This window comes from Haemaphysalis longicornis, unplaced genomic scaffold (genome assembly GCF_048455015.1).
Source record: "Haemaphysalis longicornis isolate Haplotype H1 unplaced genomic scaffold, Haemaphysalis longicornis Haplotype H1 scaffold_12, whole genome shotgun sequence".
Taxonomy (NCBI): Eukaryota; Metazoa; Arthropoda; class Arachnida; order Ixodida; family Ixodidae; genus Haemaphysalis; species Haemaphysalis longicornis.
The window spans coordinates 87,412,510-87,432,957 of NW_027526225.1; the positions used below are offsets into that span (position 1 = coordinate 87,412,510).

General features: G+C 46.1%; 2 protein-coding genes across 5 annotated transcripts in view; one reads left to right on the forward strand and one right to left on the reverse strand.

Annotated features, from left to right (window-relative positions):
- Window positions 1–3,592, forward strand: part of LOC144162939 (uncharacterized) — a 52,710-nt gene extending 49,118 nt beyond the window's left edge. For all 4 annotated transcript variants that reach the window (XM_077693677.1, XM_077693675.1, XM_077693676.1 and 1 more), the window contains one exon: window positions 510–3,592. In XM_077693677.1, coding sequence (XP_077549803.1) covers window positions 510–764 — 255 coding nt within the window. In that variant the 3' untranslated portion in view covers window positions 765–3,592. The remainder of the gene's footprint in view (window positions 1–509) is intronic.
- Window positions 3,593–5,256: 1,664 nt separating this feature from the next.
- On the reverse strand, window positions 5,257–20,380 carry LOC144162948 (dolichyl pyrophosphate Man9GlcNAc2 alpha-1,3-glucosyltransferase-like). The gene is made up of 15 exons (XM_077693684.1): window positions 20,293–20,380; window positions 20,087–20,167; window positions 19,933–20,017; window positions 19,734–19,823; window positions 19,552–19,640; window positions 17,358–17,449; window positions 16,901–16,965; window positions 14,739–14,924; window positions 13,334–13,469; window positions 12,752–12,837; window positions 12,367–12,451; window positions 10,912–10,982; window positions 10,748–10,816; window positions 9,600–9,726; window positions 5,257–8,910 (listed from the first exon to the last, which is right to left on the reverse strand). The coding sequence occupies exons 1-15, from the start codon at window positions 20,300–20,302 to the stop codon at window positions 8,713–8,715; spliced, it is 1,470 nt and encodes a 489-aa protein (XP_077549810.1). The 5' UTR covers window positions 20,303–20,380; the 3' UTR covers window positions 5,257–8,712.
- Between the last annotated feature and the right edge of the window lie 68 nt (window positions 20,381–20,448).

Below are 20,448 nucleotides of genomic sequence, written 5' to 3' on the forward strand. Positions count from 1 at the left end.
CAATGCAGCTCCCCGCTTTTGTCCCAACTTTGCGCTGTTTTCTTTGGAACTAACATGTACCAACTGGCCCGAAAACAAACCTTTCTGCATCCTACATTCCACATCGCAAACTTCGTCTAATAGCAAAACACATGGTATTCATAGTCGCCTTTTCATTGCTGTACGCACACTTCACAAAAATTGCCAATAGTCTCTTGCAGTAGTCACTGCTGTGTTGAAGTCCGTTTCACTTTCCTGCTTATTTTTCATCTGTATGTCTTTGTTCTTTGCTCCAGTGCGAATAAGTTTGTTTCATTACAACTTTCGATGTTAACCAAAGTTTGTCGAAGTGTGCTGGTGAGATTTCGCAGCCTTTTTAGGTTTGGACAGGCTTATTTTCAACCTGCATGTGTTCTTTTCTCTGGTTGAATAAATGCCCTACGGTGTTAGTAAAAGTTCGTCTAAGTGTGCTAACGGGGAATTTCGAACGCCCTTTACCTCACTTTTGCACACCCCTTCTCTTCCCTCAGGTGCGGCAGCTTCTGATGCGCTGGACGGGTGTCCAGGACGTTCACATTCAGTGGCAGGACGAGGCCAACAACAGGGAGTTCATCACGGTGACGTCGACGGGCCGCGACTGGCAAATCTGGTTCCTCGAAGAGCTCCTGCTGCAGAAGTGGCTCCCGCAGGCCATCGAATGCGGTTCCCTGGACAGGTTCCTCAAGGAGGAAGGGCACACCACCACGAGCCGGTGGACCACGAGGATAGTCGCCTCGTCGCATTGAGTGCGACGGGTTGAGCGATTCTCAGGGCACCACCAGTGTAGCATGAGGACGTCGCATTGAGTGCAACGTCGTGGACAACACGGGGTTGAGCGGGGTTGAGTGAGTCTCAAGACTCGCTCAAAGTCATTCTCACATATTTTTGTTTGTGATAGCATACCATCTCACCAATTGGTCATAATTTATGAAGAAAAAAAATATATATATCTGCGGCTTTGCTTATGCTGACTGTTCGCCGTGATACGAGTACAAGTTTATCGTAGCTTTCAATTTTAATGTTCAACTTGAAGGATTTTTCACTTGTTTCACAGTGTAGCAGGGTCGATCCATGTTATCTGGTTTGCCAGCTTTCGCGATTTTGATTTTGACTTCTTGATTCTAAGTGCCGTGGGTGTGAAATATATCCGTTGTGCGCGCTGCGAATCTGTCTGGTTTGCTTCACTGGCTTGCGGGGCCTTCGGTGATTTGTTGCAAGAGTTGCCAGCTACTGAGGCTTTCTATATCTGCCAGCTGATAAAAAATAGACAAGGGAGGATGTTGCTGGTTTTTCGCGCGTAAAAAGAGCAGTGTTCGCTGTAGTTGGAAGGATGTATTATTCAGGAAGTGCAAGCTTCTGGTTACGAGGTGAACTCGATCAAATAGTTGTTGTATACTTAATAGGCCACAAATTTGCGAGGAACTGATCTTTGCGAGTTGCTGTTTGCTAAAAAGTTGCTTTGAGGCCCCTTGCTTCTATCTCAAGTGTTTGTGCCTTCAAATGTCGTGTTGTGGTTGTGATAGGCAGCTAAAAATATACTCAGGAAGCCATCTCAAACGCTGTCATACCATCCTATTCAAGCCATTCAAAAAAATAAGGTTGCATTTAAAAGGTCACTGCAGGGCTTCAGATTTGCCTGAGGAAGTCTATTTTTTTTTTCCTCCTAGTTTTCTAAACATCATCCCAGTTCAACATTCCCCGCGACAGAGACTGCAGTGGCCACAATTTTTTTCGTAGAACATGCTGAAGTTGTGAACTTGGACCAAACCTTTCGGCTTTCATTTAATAACTACCATAGATTCACGTTTTTAAAACCTCACCCTTCTTGCGCATGTAGCCAGCACAGTTGCAAGATAGCGAGTTGGTGCCACACTTTCTCAAAATTCTGCAGTTCTTTCAGAATTTGGTGAAAGAAGCCATCACGGGTAATTCCAAGTACAAGATCTCATGATGCTGTCGAAGAAGCTCTGTGCTGCGATCAGTGCACTTACAGCATAGTTTTGATTCAAAATAACCTCAATTGAGTTGAAGCTAGACGCAGCAGCCTTTCATACTTCCTTACCAGGCCTTGCCTAAATGTACGAGTGTTACTGTGGTGTTTTTCTTTGTGTTAACTTTGCCCACTTTTGCAGGTAGGGTGCGTTGTGCAGTTGTAGCTTCTTGCATTTGAAAGGGCGGGTTTAGCTGGGCTGAACAGCTTAATCCAACCACTGCTGGATTAAGCTTGATCCACGGTTTTGTGGCGTTCTGTGCAGCTTTCCTTGCTGTTTAGTCTTGAGGGTGGGATAACAGTGTGATTTTCATTTAATTTAGAGTTGTGTTACGGTAACGGCAAGGAGTGATAAGCAAGTTGTGATAACATGTGCAAGAGCTGAAGCAATAGTGACCGTTCTTCGGTCGTTTGTTTCTGTTCAGTTGTGACTTGTCTCGGCAGTTTTACATTGCTTTTTTTTTTCTTCTTTAGGGCTGCTTGTCACCACACATATTTCCCCTATACATCTCTTCCAGTCAGCCAGTTGCCATATCTGTCAAAATACAAAGCACAACTGTAGTGTGTGCTGTGCCATTCGTGTTATTTAACATGCGTAATTTTATAGCCAGAGAGTATGACCAATTTTATAGCTATATTTATCAGTTTGGATAGTCTATAAATATCTCGAACAGACACTAGCCCTCATCACAGTCACTGTACACCTCATTTTCTCAGGGTAGCTTGTGACCTAAATGCATCCTATGCATTTCTAAACTACGTCCATTCATAGTCAGTCATTCAGTCAGTCGTAATATCCATTCACAAATAAATTAGAGCTCAATAAGTGCAATACCACTGGTAGAGCCTGATGCATATGATTTTACGAGAGACCATCTATTTTTCAATATCTTACACCTATAAGTGCCTGAAGTTCAACTTTATGAAACACTGCGTGAGATACAGTGCCAAAAATATGTTATCTTAACATGATAATGGTATACCAGTAGGTTATCTGAATGCATTATGAGCATACATATACATATTTACATACACTCTCTTTTACTATATTGGTTTTTCTTTTGAGAGAAACCCACAAAATAGCTCAAGGTATTGGTGCACAGCAGTTAATATTATTGCTCATTTCATGATTTTGCCGAGTACAGTTTTCAGCGTTTTTATTGGCATTTCTGGCCTTCGTATCCATCTTAGACGCGGCATGGTACGAAAACCTACAACTGTGCTGCCTTTGCGTCCAGGAAACATTTAATTCCACTGCCAAATAGTTTGTTTCGCCAGTATCTTTTAAATACTATAAAATTGGTGACAATTTCACTCAAATCGGTTTCGCGCCATGGTTGCTGTTACTCGTCAGGCAATGTGATGTGAATCTTTGTTCTTAATACATGAATGTTTTTGTGTGTTGTTGTAGATGCCTCTGTTAGGGGGGGAGAGGTATTAGGTATATATTGTACTAAAGTATTGCAGAACTATGACGTAGTTACGAGGCACAGCCCTTTTACGGAGGTACTATTTTTCTACGGGTTTGTTTCTTGTTGGTGCCTTGTGTGTCGGCAATAAACCGGTTTCTGCCTTTTTTTTGTGGTGTGCAATATTTCTCTGGTTTCTGCGAAATCGCACATCGAAAAGAGTTTGCATTGAGAAATGAGACTAGTTCCAGATTGCAGACAACTATGGCCGCTGCAGTATCTACGGGATGTCACAGTGAATTAATAAGTAGCACGTTGCTGGCAAAGTGGATGTGATGTAAAAACAAAAGGTGATCCGAATTTCACTATTGGAGGTTGTGTAGGCTTTCAAAATGGTGCAAAGAGTGTCCAAGTCCAGTCGAGTTCCTCAATGTGGAAGTCTCGACATAGTCTTGCACGTGTCAGTCTCGAAAGTGTCTAGGTGCTCCCTCCCTGCACGCTTTCTGGATGCAAATTCAGAGACCCCTGTTTCCACATAAGTCCTGGTGAAAATTCTGTGTGATGTCACTGCAGCAGACGCAATTTCTGCAAGCTCTGCACTTAACCAACTTACGCCACTCTAGTAAATAATTAAACTTCAGTATTAAGAAAAGGTCACTGCTGTTGTTCACTCGCTCCAGTCAGTTAATCCCGAAGTCTTTATAAACACGTGCGTGTATCATCTTTGCATCGAACAAGGGACGCTGCCATGTTTCTCATGTTGGTGTTTATAAAGTGAGTTATAAAAGTATTAAACAGCACTGCAGGGATTGAGGTGGTTTGATTCACCAGTGGAATACTAGGGCAGCAATGTGCCTTCACACGCAACTCAGTGGCCAATTGTGGCTCTATGACTGATTGCACGATTGCAGCTGGGTGACCGATGTACAGATGGGGCTCGTGAGCCATTTAAAGGCATCCCAAAGTTTCGAGGGAGCGTACCATCTCTCCTCCAACTTTCCGTCGCGGACTGGGAAAAAGCAAACCCGTGTTGTATACAATTGAAGGGACATGTTCCCCTCGCGCAATGACCGTGTGGGAAAGCTAACGAAAGGGTGTCCATGGGAATGTCACAATCCCCGCTATCTCTATTTCACTGTTCAGTGGAAGTCCAGATCCTTAGCTAACATTTGAAGCCCTGAAGGAACAATGTGCTGTGTACCGCCACCATTTGATTGCCTCAGGTCAAAGATTACTAAATTGTGCTAGGCTATATAGTTACACTGTGGGAGAGAGGTGTTTTTTAACAGAAAAAAAAAAAGCGGTTCAGTTTTCATGGGCAGAGCTACACCTGATGCACTTAACAAGGGTTCTTGATTGTGTGTTAAAACCCCCTTGTAGATGTTTCTGCGTTTTGCCTCCATCTGAAAGGCACTTCCCAAAGGCACCAATTGGGCCCTTCTTTCTGAGCACAGCAGCTGAAGGGGTTGGCCACAGTAGCGGGTTACCCTTTGAAAAGGCTCTTAGTTTTCACAGAGGTGGAATTGATGGCAACTTTTTCTTTCCCTTTCTAATTGTTGATGTTATTTTTAAATACATCTTTCATTCTTAAAAACTGGTGCACAGGAAACAAAAATAAGAGGAAAGGTGGTATGGTTGTCTTCCTACTTGCCTGCTTTCTATGTGCCAATTTTCTACAAAAATTAATACACACCTACATGCCCAGCTTGGCACTGTACTGTGTTTGTAGGGGGTGAATACTGTGCCCAAATGTTTCAACTTGGATGGGCAATGCGTCCGTGGCAAGCACTGATTCTGTGCAGCACGGTACTTACAGCAAATAACAAAATAGCAAACAGCCACTTTTTCGGCTCTTTATTTTTTCAGATGCACAAAAATGAACCTTACACAACAGACGGGCCATGCAGACAAAATACAAGATTTAGTGTTTTATAGTGCCTTCAGCACTTGCCCGGCAGCAAACGATGCTTTAATCACTGAAAAATTAAACATTTTAAGCCAAAATTTCAATGCTCCCGCTAAATTGTGTGTTTTGGTGACATCAGCAATGATGTATCCAGATAAGGGCCTTAAAACTGAAGATATCCTGCTGCAATACTGCTGAAGAGCAAGATAAAGTTTGAGGAGCGACTTCGTGACATGGAGGACGAAAAATGGGCTGCGAGGGTGTTTAAGTACCTGTATATGAGCAGCGTGGACACGCGGTGGAGACGGAGGACCAGACAGCTGACCAAGCGGTACGGAAAGTCGGTAGGGGAAAGCGGGGTTTACACAACAGTTAAAAAGCAGGTAAAGGCAGCAGAGACGACGAAGTGGGCACAGAGAATGGAAGCGAAAAAAACCCTGGAGACTTATAGGGCAGAGAGACTGGAAATTAAGGAGGAGGGATTCTATGGCAATACGAGAGGCAGTGAGTTGCTCTTCGAGGCACGGGCAGGGTGCCTGAGAACCCGGGCATACACGGGTAGCTACAGGCAGCAGGATGAAACGTGTGCATGCTGCGGCAGTGATCGGGAACTATAGACCATATTGTCGGGAGCTGCACAGAGATACGGCCACCGCGGGGTGAGGGGGAAACGACACTGGCGGAGGCTTTGGGATTTGGGGCGAGGGGGAACCTCAACTTCAAGGCCATAGAGGTGACGAAGAGGGCGACTGGAGTGGTGGTGGAGGAAAAGTAGGGAAGGGATGGGTACGCAGGCGGAGTAATCATACGGATGAGAATTTAGAACAGTGAGGGGAGAAAAAAGGGGGGTGGGGGCGATGAGTTTAAAACAGAAAAGAGGGAGAGATGGGAGGGAGGAAGCAAATCTATAGGTTAGCTGGGAGTAGGGCAAGTAAATGTAATAAAACAGGCAAGTTGGTTGCTGACAACCGACGCCCCGATTCAAAGGGAAAGCCACTAATAATCATCATCATCAGTGCCAGTGTCCACACTCTGCTTCTGGCCGGACTTCTAAAGCTGTCTTATTTTTTTAGGGTTTGCACTAACCATTTCCTAACGCGTAAGCTACGACTCAACATGGCAATGTAAGTTACTGTGCTGCTTACGTCAATTGGTCAGTGTTGTGTCAGACAAGTCCAACGCGTCCGACGGCTGTGCAGCCGGCGAAGTGCTACACTAACTGCTTCGGTGTTTGCGTTTTCGTTTGTGACTAATTGTTCACCCCACCATTCTTACTGCTACAAAAAGATTGTGCCTTAAATTTAAGCGCAAATAGCTTGTTCGGCAAACTTAAAAGCCCTGCCTAGCTTGCATTTGCTTTTGCCGGCCTCGCCAATTGCAGAGCAGGCACATATGACATCATAGGTACTGTTGCGGGAAATGCGCTGCTGGGTCGCATGGCCGTTCCCTTTTTTTTTGCCTAATTATATAGCTTATTTGAGCAAAGTGGACGTTAAAAGTGGTGCCAACGAGGCAATCTTTCGAATAAACCAAACTTGTGCTTTGTCTGCGTGGCCCCTTTAATTAAATAAGATTGTCTTAAGTGTTAATAAAACGATAATAAAATACAATAAAAGACAGCAATCAAAAGGCACAAACAAAGAATAAAAGACAGTAATAGAAAGACACAACAATGACAACACTCACTGCTCCAAGCTCGCAGGGCTGAGCCATAATGCCACACACAGACAATGTGCAACACAAGAATAGCGTCCGCTTGTGACTTGCCTGTTCTAGCAGTGCTCACTAAGAGTGAAAAAAAAAAAAAAAAACACCCCAGACTTGACAAACTAGCTCACCTTTAGTGAAAATGAATGACACTAAAGAAGTTGCAACACTTGCACAACAAAACTGGACTAGCAGTTTCCAATGGTCAAAAGACAAGCTACGCTTCTTTAACCATATTACAGCACTACAGATAAGTGAATGCCCATGCTTACAGCACAATACACAAATTACTGCAGAAAGGTAAAAAGAGCAAGGTAAAGAGAAACTAGACGTGACGGGAGCATGACACTGAATAATGCTTTGCCCACTCCCCACTCAATGTCCTGTACGTTTCAAGATTTCCTGGATTTCACGAAAACCATTCGCAGTAATCAGGCAGTCTCATCTCGTGGTAGCACTCACACTCTGAACATTGTATTAGGCTCTTTGTATTCTGTACAGAGCTGCTATTAGCATCATAGGTATTGCAGAGCTCGTCTTTGCACACACTATAGGGCACTGCAACTTTGCATGGCACTTAGACACAACTTTGCTGCCTTTCACGACTTACAAAAGCTCAGCAGCTGCATCATTGCATTCTGTGATGCCTCGAGTCTTTGGCGAACTGCTTACTATGGAAACAACAGAGCATGCGGTTGCAAAAGGCACATTTCTTGGCAGTGCAAGCACTTGTGGCCTCAAGACACACTCATTCTTGGGGGTAAAAAAAAAAGATCTCACCTGGGCATTGAGAGGCCCAATGCAAATGAGAAAGGTCCAACTGCAAATGCAAGGATGTGCGTTGAACTTAACCGAGTAAGAGAACCTTGCATCTAGTTCCTGCATGCCCAGTGTTTACAGCAAACTACAGTCAAACCTCCTTTTACAAACACTCATATAGCGAATTACCAGCTTTAGCGAACTAAATACAAACTTTGGTTGGTCACGCTTCATTCTAGTGACACTTATTCTTTTTATAACGAAACAAAAACCGCCAGAGCCGCGTGTGGTGTCGGCTATAGCGAAGAAATATTTGGTTCGCGCGAGGCTTTAAATTCGATAGCTAGTTTACAAAAGCAAAATATAAAAAATGGAAGATAACAGTTTCTGAAACTACAAAAGTAGAAAAGGCCCCCTTCGCACGCGGACACTGAAAAACTTCGACTGGCAGTGCACGCCCTTCTTCAAATAAATTAGAACGCAGGCCTGCTTTGTCAAACCTACTCTGTTCCGTTGTAATTTCATGTCACGTTTGGGTCCATTTAGTTTGAAATTCCAAAAGGAGACAGCTAAGGACTACCTCGTGTATAGTGGATTCGAAGCCTTGAATAATGCGTTTACTATCTAGGATCTTAGTGTGAGCCAGATTGCCGATTGGTTAGAGCCGATTTTTACCTCCACTGTTACAACGAATATCGGATATACCGAACTAATCTACTGCCCTGACACTACTTCGTTATAACGAGGTTCAACTGTACTCCACAAATATCTGGACACGTCCAAACATTCAAAAAAGATGCGGTCAGGCGAGATCTCGGCAGAGCACTGAATCCGTCAGCACGTCACGGGACAACACGCTGCCCTTGCCGATTTGTCGGTTCACGGTGGTTATAACGGACTATGGTGGCGTTCATGGTGGCGCCTCATTTCTTCTTGATCTTGGTGAACCGCGACGACGGCAGCTCAAACTGCAGGTAGTGGGTGTAGCCGAGGAAGATGACAAAGTGGCCGCAGCTGTACAGGGCATTGAGGACGGGGTGGATGTCCGGGTAACGTGGCGACGGCGGCACGATCACGTGCGCAACGTTGAGCACGACACAGCCCAGGAGGGAAAGCGCAAACTGAAAGAGAGGAGCCACGACCCGGCGAGCGTGTTTGGCAAATGAAAAGTTGGCAACAAATCAAGGTTCGCAGTGCTCAGAGTGTCTGTAGGGCGGCGATTGAACTGGGAGGCCTACTTAGACGAGATTTGCAAAAATTAATCCCGTTCGCATGCATCATACGGCAGTAGTGATACTATAAAAGGTACAATCTTTTTCAAAATTTCCTAGGCCACGCCAAAGGTTTCTTGGCCACAAAGAATTCGAAGCAAAAGCTCGACAATTAACTGTCATCAAATTACTTCGTGACAGAAGAAGGAAATGTGTTTTCTCCGGCTTTCTGGCATGAAACGTTTTAGCCTAGCTCAAGAAATAACCATGTACGTTGAAATTTTTGTGGCTTATGCACTTTAGCCATTTCCTAGAAAATTTTGACAAACACTGTACATCTGAACTGCGTGAGAATTGAAATGCACAGACACATTAACGTCTACTGCAAATGGCCAAGTAATGTTACAGCATTTAAAAAGAAATCAGAAAAAAATCCCGCAGAATAAAAAGCTGGAGGAAACACCCACCCTTTTTCGAGCAACGAACAAAAAAAAAAAAAAAACACAGTGCGGCTAAGCAAAGAAAATATTTTCAGCTCTTTGTTGTGATTGCCGACTCCCAAAAATGACTCTTAGATATGTGGATATCTGCCTGCTCACCAGTAAGGTTAAGAGATTGTTCCTCTGTGCGTACTTCAGGTAAGCCTCGTAGGCGAACACCAGGTTGAGCACAACCAGTGCTACGTAGGGAACCAGCAGGCCGTCCTTGTAAAGCAACGGGAACATGCTGGAAACACAAGACACGACAAGAAAGGATGAGGAGCACACTCCTCTTGCTCCTCCATCATGGGCAATCCCTTTCCAACATCCCAGCCCTGGGAGGCAGCCCTGCTCAATTGCTTGGGGCTGGAGTCTCAAAGGGCTCTAGTTCGACGGGCGAGGGTGGCGGCCTTGACCAATGGGGTCCCGGAATAGGGACTGCACCTGTGCGGAGGGCCACAGGCCCTAACTCTCTCTTATTCTGATCGAAAATAAAGTTTCACTCCTCCTCCTCCTCCTCTTAAATGACGGGCGTTCTACCATGCCAGGCTATAATTTTTTTTTTCTCGCTTGCCTCCAGTCGGGGCACATCTCAAGGTACTTTCCCACAGTGGGTGAGAGGAAGGGCCAGCAAAATTATAATCTTCAATAAATGAAGAACAAAAAACTTGACCGTTTTAACGCCTTTTGAAACACAGGTTTGAGGTCCTTAAGTTACCTAGGCTCAAAACACCTAGGACAAGGGGACACTAGGACACAGGACACCAACGCCACGCCAGTGTGCCGACACTGCAACTTGGTCTAGGGGCAACCAAGCCCAATGCAACAATGTCGCCCACCACATTCACCAGAATTCGGAATGGTATGCAACTCAAAAAGCAAGTTTTTAATGGAGCGACGGTCCGGCCCAATTGGTGACATTAGTCAAACGTGGGATATGAAATCACACCTGCTGACGAATGAACTAACCTCTAATTGCAACTGCCTGCCATTGGCTTTTGTGACAAACCTCCCCCTGCAGCGCTTTACGCTGCAACTGCCGGCAACTAACAGTTAGCGACACTACAACTGACATCCCTGCAATTGACGTCACCTGCAACTGACTTCACCTTTATGCATCACATGAATCCAGCACACTAATATTTGAAATGAACATGGATCAATAATTCGCACAAGTGCTGCTGCAGCTCTATATAAGCATAGCTGTTTTTTAGGACTTCGTAAAAGCCATATTTGCATCAATAACAGCAATTTCCCAGGGTACATACCTGAATGTAGCGATTGTTGAGAACCAAACAACCAGGCCTGGATGTTTATGTAGGATGAGGCAGAACGCTCTGTATGAAAAAAGACAAAAAAAAAAAGGAGGCGTGATATTTTTGGCCCATGAAATAAAAAGAAATAACAAGATGAAAAAGAAGAAAATACTTGCAGTGCTGGGAACAGTATTGTCTTTTCATGAACTTGGTAGGAGCAGAGGAAAAAGGCCAGCGAGCAGTTGATCTGCGCACACACAGACGTGTCTTACATTGACTTGGGAATTTTGATGCAGTATTTAGATCGTAGCACATCACATCAACCTGCAAGCATGGTTTCAAAGGAGATGAACAACAACAACAAAATAGCTGCCATTCAGCAAAGGCGGAACACTGGAGTTTGCTGCGTTTTTAACACCTGCTTGGTCTAAAGGCACCCACAGCTCTGCAGTGTATCACTAATGATGAAAACATTCTAAGGCTAGAAATGCAATAAAAAAAATTGAAGCCGTTCCACTCAATGTGAAAGCTGTTGGAAGTGCAGAGCTGTGATTCGCCATAATGGGCTGTAGAGCCATTGTCCGCTCACTGCTACCACCCAATGCAATTCAAATTTCCCGCCTTCGCAGTGCTCGCGCACTCCCTGCCTGAAACTGCACCAGTGGGAGTTCTGTTCTTTTTGTGCATACTTTCCTCCCTCACGCGCCAGCGTTGCACTGCCACTTTTTTTTGCTTACTACCGTGAAAACCAACCCAGCGAGCGTTCCTAACTAAATGAACGCGGGCAGTGCCGGTTAATCGCGTATATCTTGCCTCAAATGTACCTGCACTTGCCTTTGCGCTAAACATCGGGGAGATATATGACAGCCGCCAGCGGTTCACGAGTTTCGAACGCTTATGACTATATACACTGCTTGGCTTTCGAAGCCTCTGGGTTACGCCGCGACGACAGAATACTGTGTGGCTTTACTTGGGTCCAGCAAGCGAGCTACAACGACAAGGCGAGCGCCTAAAGTCATAGTTTCACACTAATATAAACTAGAGGGAAATCTGTCGCTGCAGTTGCGGGCCGCCGTGGGCTGTGCCATTGCCGCTAGCGACGGTACTCGCCTACTTGGCGTAGCTAGCCATATGGATTTTTTTTTTTTCGAAGCTAAAATCAACAAAAAAGGGTAACATTTTTTCTTGTTCTTCGTACATAAAGTTTCTAAATAACCACTGACAAATTAATCATTTTGGAGGTTCAATTTCATAATAACAAAACAAATTTCATGAACATTCTACAGCGATATTGTTGCTTTTTTGCAGCCAGAGCCAACTTTTCAGCCTGTTCATGAGCCATGCCAAGGACGAGTGGAACTTGCCTGCCCAGTACATGACGAAATGCTCGCTGAAGTGTGGCTCCCCTAGACAGTGGCGCCAGATTTCCCTCTAGTGTATATTAGTATGAAACTCTATGCCTAAAGTGCTCTGCACTATAGAAGAGGGAACACCGCAAGTGCATGAAGGCCGTATAAAATGGCAACTAGGAAGAACATCCAAGAGGCAGCTTGGTTATACTGAGCTCAACTGATTTCACAGGAAAGCAAGGATTGGAAAACATTTGCTCAACAGCGTGAAGCGCCACCTACCAGACTGTGTCGGAAGCGTTCGGGCATTGGTCGCAAAAGCACATCAACTGCCGAGACACTTGCCACACCAAGGGTCACCACTCCGCTAAAAGGGCAACGCAAACATGCGAAGTACCATAAATCACTAGAAAAAGAAATGCACACATGACCTCCGTCAATCCCCTTCCTGCTTTTGTAATTGGAGAGTTCGCAAGCTGTAGCACAGAAAAATGTTTGCAGCGGCAGTACTCCCACTACGTAACTACGGCTTAGAGTGGTGTACATATATGTTTGTGGCATAGTAATCCACAGACATAGGCAATGCACGTTTAAACATCACAACATTGCGCCATGCCAGGAGATTTTTGTAAAGTTCCCGCATCGAGCAGAAGAAAGTAAGTCTTGCCTTGCCCATGCAAGCATAGTAGGCGAGTAGAGCTTCTTCAGCTTCACAACCACCGACAGTGCGCACCACAGGTTGGCCACCTTGTCCTGGAAGCAAGAAGAGTTCCCTGCAGCTGTCTGGCGGCTAGAGGATGGGACTGGTGTGCAAGTATTCACAAACTGGCGTTGACAAGTTCATACGCAGAAATTTGCTCCCGAGGGAGTCCTCAAATACATGACAGCCATTTCAAAAGAAAAAAAAAAGCAAGAAAAAATAACACCACTCAGAAAACAGATCAACACTTGTAAGCACACAGGTTCGACAAGCTAGTGAGATAGAGGGGAAAAAAAAAAAGGAAAGCTACTGCATCTAAAACAGGCCTAGAGGAACGTTTTATGTTGTATTCCCAAAGCAACTGGCTTACTTAGGAAACAGATGGTGCATCTTTCACTAATTTTGCTATGCATCCTGTCTTAGCTATTTATGCTGCAGACACTTATAATGAGATGGTTAGTTAAAATGACAAGGTTAGTTGAAACTGAATAAATAAAATTTGTGCAGCACTTGTGTTTTAAACTTTCAGCGTCATCTCTTCACGCTTACCTCAAACAGCCCCCTGTCCAAGGGAAACAGTCGTCTCAAGACCTGGAGGGCACGGTCCAAGCTGCCCAGGTAAGGTGCCCAGCAGACTGCAAATGTGCCCAGCACTACGGCCGCCAGGGACAAGAGCAACGTGATCCTGAAAATAATGCATCCCGAAATTCACTCCAACACCTTTCGTTCCTTAACACGGGTTCGTTACAAAGGTGTTGAGTGGACAATACGAAAACAAAAAGAACGCGAGCAGCACAACTAACGCAAGTGAGAAAGATAAGTTCTAGAGGCACAACAAATGTCGTAAGCTTCAATTCACTTTAGACCACTTGTTCCTATACACTTGCCAAAACCTTTGCACCCCGGAGTTATTACATCTCGTGCAACCACTAAAATGCCACTTCTGCAATTTGTGAACTTCAAATACGGACTCAAGACAACCCAAGAAGAAGACCCAAGAACTTCAAATCTAGAGTCGGATTCAGTTGCAGAACTGTCTACCGTCATGGCATACATGGCCGCCAGAGCAGGCTCAAACAAAGAGCGCAAGGTTGTTTATTGCAGATTACCTACCACGCTGCCTTGTCAGGGAAAAGAAAAAAGAAAAAGCAACAACCGGGGATTAAGGGTACAAAAATTTTCAACAGGTTGTACGAAAACTTAAAAAAAAAAAAGTGTCAGCGCACCACCCGACTGCGCAACTTTGGCCCATCATCGGAACGACGCTTCACCAGTATTAGGCTGGGAAAAATATCCAGGGGTATCCCCACTAACGTGAAACCTGGGAAGGGGCGAAGTGTATTGTTGGCGCCTTGGCGTTTTTGCCAACGGAGTTGGAACCATTGGGGGGTAGAGGTACACAGCTCTGCTGTAAAAGTATCTTGTCTTTGAAGCACGAAACTCTCTAGCACGAGGCGTTAACGAGTGTCCCGGTGTTTTTTAAGTACGCGTCACCAAGCGCTCTAACATGAGGCGTAAACGAGTGTCCTGGTTTTTTTTTAGTACGCATTACGTTTAGTGCGAGGCATAAACGGGTTTCCCCGTGTTTTAGTATTGTGACTACACGAGACGAACGATGACAGCAGAAGACGCCAACATCCCCAGCCCTTAAGGGGCTTTGCCACTAAATACGCCTCGAGCGCGGCCTGTAGGGGCGCCACTGAAATGAGGAACGGCTACCAGTACGGGCCGCAACCCCCTTTCTTTCCTTTCGCGAACGCGCCGATGCACGGTTTACACCCGCACGGGGCAAATAGACTCTACTGCGCTGCGGAAGGCCAGGGAGAGGCGTCAGGAAAGAGGAGCACTGATGTAAAAACTTAAGTGAAACTTGTTACTGGTAAAATCGTAACAGCCCACACAGGTGATCATCAAGCGGCAACCACAGGAAAGTGAGGGGCATGTCACCACTCACTTGGACTTGAGCCCCTGGCGCTGAAGGCAGCAACCGAGCATGTAGCAGAAGAAAGGAATGGCGTAGTACAGCGCCATCTGCTTGTAGTTGAGCGCCAGTGAGAAAGCCACGGCACTCAGAAGCAGCCGTTCGCGCTCCACGAACGCGACAGCCACCAGGGAGAGGCCTAGGCTCACGCAGTTGTACCTAGGGGGGTGGTTAAGGATGGTAGCGAAATCTTGGTGATTAGTGCGCTTCAAGTCAGAAGACTACTTGAGCATTCTTTCATGCAGTCCACACCTGGCCCAGTTTTCCCCATGCTAGGTTCGCTATGGCGTGAACCACTTATCTTGCTGCTTTTGTAACTGTGAGAGAGATAGACTCTTTTGCTCACGCAAAGGGTTGTATGTACACCTCTAGTGTTGGGGCACAGGGAAAGCCTTGACGACACTGACCCCAAGTGGGGGCGAAAGGCTGGCGCCTTGTGGGCGTTGTAAATCTGCCCCCCTACCCGAGACTGTTAATTTTGTGCAGTGCGCCGTGCAGCTACTGTGCTCGCGAGACCGGCTGCCACTGTCGCGACCATCCGCCTCGCGGCCCGAAGACGAACGTCGTGATATGCGTGCCGTACTTGTGACGCTCGGCAACGTCAGGCGTCGTAAGATTGCCGTACTTGCTCTTGCTCGCCAATGCGCTCAGGCAGAAAACGCGTCGACCAGGTGCTGGCAGAGTTGTGCTGGAAGAAAAGTAGGCAAGAGATGAGGACACAGGAGGTGTGCTTAAACAGATGAAAATTTACAAAGTGAGGGGGTGAGAAAATAATATGCAAGAGCAGGAAACGGTGAGAGAGTTCGGGCCGTGCGCTGGCAAGCGAGTACGGCAATTTCACGACGCCTTACTTATACCCCTGTCACACGGGCACTTTCAATCGCGATTGAGTCGATCCGGATCAGGCGCTGCTACACGGCTAGTTTTAATCGCGGTCGAGCCCAATCCCGCTCGAACTCAATCCTGGTTTCTCAAGCACAATCGAGGCTTCCAAGCACGATCGAACGAAAGTGGCAATACTTTCGTCCCTGCTCAGTAATGGCACAGAAGGTGACAACTTCAACTAACGCCACAAAGTGTGTCAAATAACTTGACCCAAATAAGTGTGAGGTAACATTTACATAGTTATGTATACCTACGACCGCGCGAAGTTACCAGACGCCGGCCGCAAGTACATTGTTAGCGCCATCTGGGAGTGCAACCGGTGCAACTTCTCGATCGTGATAGAAACGTGCCGTGTAGCAGCGGCAGTGCGTCGAGCGCGCGCAAAAACTCAATCGCGATTCACTTCAATCGTGATTGAAAGTGCCCGTGTGACAGGGGTATTAGTTGCTGAACTTCATGAGTACGGTACGCATATCACGACATTCGTCTTAGAGTTGACGTAGAGTTCATAGAGGCATAGAGTTCACATACGTGGAAATTGAAGGTGAAATGCGCGCATGTGGCCTTGCAGAGAATTAGCAGTCTCGGGTGGAGGGGGGGGAAGGGGGGTTCACAACGCCTTAGAGCCGCCAGCCGGGGCAAAACAGAGGACCACAGTATTGCTGCCAATTATGAATATTTATAGTCCCTGAAGATGATGTCACTAGCAATAGTAGCAAGCTGGAACTACCGGAACCGTAAAATAAGTGATGATAACATTAAACACTACGATAACTCTTGCGTGTCACAAACCTTTAGCACTGCTGAGCACCAATTATCTAGCAGCAAGTATGTTGTAATGATTTTCAGTGTAAACAAACAAACAAACAAACAAAATGGCGAGTTGTTACCTTTTTTTCAACAACAGTATAAAATAAAATCAGTTTTATGGGACTTGATTTCTGGTACACAGCATCGTAGTTACCAACAATTTTGCCGAAAGATTCTGAACGGAACATTACTGACATTTTCAGACCAGTGTATGTCCACTCTGAAAGCCATTGTGAACATGCTCACAAATATTAATTCTCATGGCTGTATCCTTAGACAATATTCCCATTGTTAATTTGACTGTCCGCTAAGATGAAGTCTCAGTCTACAAGACCTGGTAAGTTTCTGTCACTCTTTGACAGTTCTATTACAAACACTGCTAATTTACTGCATCTGTGTGTGTTGTACCGGGCACACCAATGCACAACAAAAAAGGATACTGAAAGTGACCGTGGTCAATCAGCACCAAGCCAGGCAGGATCAATGTTAGAGTAGTGGCAATGGCCTGGGAGAAAACAAAAAAACAAAAACAAAACAAATTTACTTTTAAGTTTGTCAGACACTCAATTCAATCAATAAGCACATCTTCCCTCTACTCGGTCTTTACTATTTCAAATGACTCGTCCCCTCACAATCCCCGATGACGAGTCACTTGAAACGTGAGATGGCGAAGATGATGAGAACCGAATTTAAATTTGCCGCCACAAAGTGGACCAACCAGGCAAAGCCCCCGACGAACAGACGGGAAGAAGCGCTGAATGTGGCAACGACCCATGCAGCTGAAACTGAACAGCCAATTCATGAACCCCGCGACCACCAGGTAAGAATATTTTAAGCTCAGGTCTTTTCGCCCTTTTTTCAACTTTTAGCTCACAACAATCGTACACTGTGGCTCACCGAATCTCTTGGTTTCATCCTCAGAGGGGACCATATTGAGTTCCAAAAGAACAGCACTGCTGGGAAGTACACGAGGATGTCAGCAGCCAACACTGCGCAAAACAATCGCGATACCAATATTATGAACACCGTCCAACTAAAATGAATGGCCTGTGAAGCATGATGCACTGCAGTGCTGTTTAAAAATGCCACGTTTGGGTAGTTAGAAGAATCTCTGTTGGGTGTGTTCTCTAATGGGTTTTGAGGTGCAAACTCTCATTTCTAATACCGAGTATTCCGGCCAATTACGCTTGGTGATCATGTCCCTCGCCACTTTAGAAAACAGTACCATTTACACTACATTTCTCCCCCCTCCTCTACCACCACCGTTGTTATTAAAAAAAAAATTACATTCTAACGGTTTGTGTTTTGTCATGTGTATCATTTGAGCTCATTACCGCTGACTCCAATTTTAGAGATTCATTGATGTGCACCAGTCTTGCACTTTTCCAAGTTGATCAGAGGACCCACATGCTCTCTTAATGGTTCGAACTTCAAGTTATTGCCCTGAAAACAAGCTCTATGCTGAGCTCAAAATGTGCACACTTGAAACGTGTTCATTATGAAGGACAAGACGACATCTAGCAGAAAAGCAAAATGGCTAACCATGATATTTTGCAGCAAGCGTGTACCACATCCTACAAACAAGGTGTTTGTGCCGAAATCCACGTTTAGTCACGCTAGCACTCACGCACCGGTTACTTTTTTATTCTTATTGTCGCAGAATGTGTTGTACACCTGGTTTCAAATAAATTATTCGCAGTGTCTAGAGTGCTGTCCGACGGCTCTTTAGTGGGGCCTTGAAGTGCCGTCCGACGGCGCTGCAAGCATATGCTCCCGTGCCGTCCATCCAGCCAGTCCGGCGCTTGAGCGGCAGAGCTTTCAGCACACGGCCGGGACCGCGCCTTCGAGCTTCAGTCGTTTTAAGATATACCTATACGAAAAAAAAGAAGTTTCTTACGACGCACTAGCCAGCTCAAGATCGGACGCTCGCGGGTGGTTATATAAGACATTGTGTAAATGTATCCCTAGCTGTGAACAAGCGAGCAGAAACCAAGGTGCAATGTGCGCTCACCCAGTGACTTGGGCACGTCGGGCGCGCGACACGTGTTGCGCGACGCGGCGGTGTTCGCACTTGTGACGAGAGATGATGCGACTTCATTTGGAATAGTACTAAAGCATTGCCGGTTGCACGGAGAGTCGGAAATGACGAACTCAAGCAGACACTTTTCAACGTCTTATTACATCAAGAAATACACACGTTTGCTAGCATGCCACACCTGTATCCCAGACCGCTTCTCACAGACGCAAAAGTTCTCGCACCTTAGAACTCCACGTTGAAACTCTATGAGTTTCAACGGGGAACAGCGTCTGAACGTGTACCGATAGAGGTACGACAAGGCTGCAAGTCAGCCTACCGTCCCGCTATGCATCCAGCTATACCTACGAATATGAAGCTTGCTCTGACAAGTCAAAGTAGTTTCTGGGCACTGATGAGTCCCACGCCGTTCGTCGATTACATGTGTACGCTGAAGCCACCGACCAAAGAGCCGGTGAGCACGGGACGCTGCTTGCCGGCCCAGCGGGCCCGCCTTGGCGGGCCGGGCCAACTTTGACCGGGTGGCAGCTCGCCGCCGTTTGCCATTGCGGATGCAAACAAATGTTTCGTTACCGACTACGTCAGGTGACTCTGCAGCCGTGATTAACTACCCGGTTTTGCGATGTTGTCGCGCGACGAGGGATGAGCGATCGGCTCAATGCCTCCTATCGCTTTGCGAAGTAGTCGCCAGTGGGAATGAGTACGCACACATTGCACCTAATTGGTTTCGGCTCGCTTGCTCACAGGGATACATTAACACAACGGCTTATATAACCGCCCGCAAGCGTCTGATGTTGAGCTGGCTGATGCGTCATAAGGAACTGAGCACTTTTCTTTTCTTTCGTGCTGGCCGTGGGCTGAGAGCTCTGCCACTCAAGAGCCGGACCAGCCGGACGGCACGGGAGCATACGCTTGCAGCGCCGTCGGACAGCACTGCAAGGCCCCGCTAAAGAGCCGTCGGACGGCACTCTAGAGACTGCGTAAATTATTTTCCTTGCGTAATATCGACAGGTGCCTGCTACCCTCCACCCCCCGCCCTCTCACGACGTTGCTCACCCGTGTAGCGCATAAACAGTTTGTGCTCGTAGCTTTCCAATCCACGCGACTCATTCAGCGCGACCCAGCTGCTGTTGATGACGCCGGCGCTGGAAAAAAATAAAGAAACGTGCAGAGGACGTTGAGTAACTCCACCGCAGATACCCCTGTTCAAAATTTCGCACCCTACCAAATTTCCTTACACTTTCCCACAGACCCAGCTGTGGTAGGCAGTCAGAGGTGGGTAGTCCAGACCCCAGTACAGCAGGTCGTTGTCCGTCGAATTCTCATACCTGTTGACGAAAAAAAAAAAAAAGCAGCAGCATGACATTCGTTTTTTTCTTTTTTTCCTCTTGCGAGCACCGATTGAACGGAACGAAAGCAGCAACTACAGCGTATTACCATTCAGTTACGGGGAGGTTGACAGTAATTTCCATCCAGTGCCTCTGAGCTTCGTAATCTCCAAACATGTGCGGTTTCCCGGCGCCTGTGCATTAGATCGAAAAATTGACGTCGAATTGATGCAAAAAAGTAAACAAAAGATTGGTCTTCTTACCCGAGTAAGGCCATAGAGAGGTCGCACAGCGCAGCAGAAGCGCTGTGAGGACTCCAAAGTAGCACACGTCGTCGACTTCGGCTGAAAGGATAAAAACATCACTTGACAGACATCACAACTGCAGCTAGAGTATTTCGAATAGCTCCACATGCATGAAGTAAGCACTGACATGCAAATGGTACTAAACTTTTGGGAAGATCGCTTACCGGCAAACATCGTGCCACGCGGAGAAGCCGACGTAAACGTAAACACCCGCCAGCGCTTGCTGCAGCTCGCCACACCAACTCAAAAAAAAGACGAGAAAAAAAGTACAACTTAATTAAAAAAATTAAAAACCAAAATTACAATTTTCAAACGTTTTA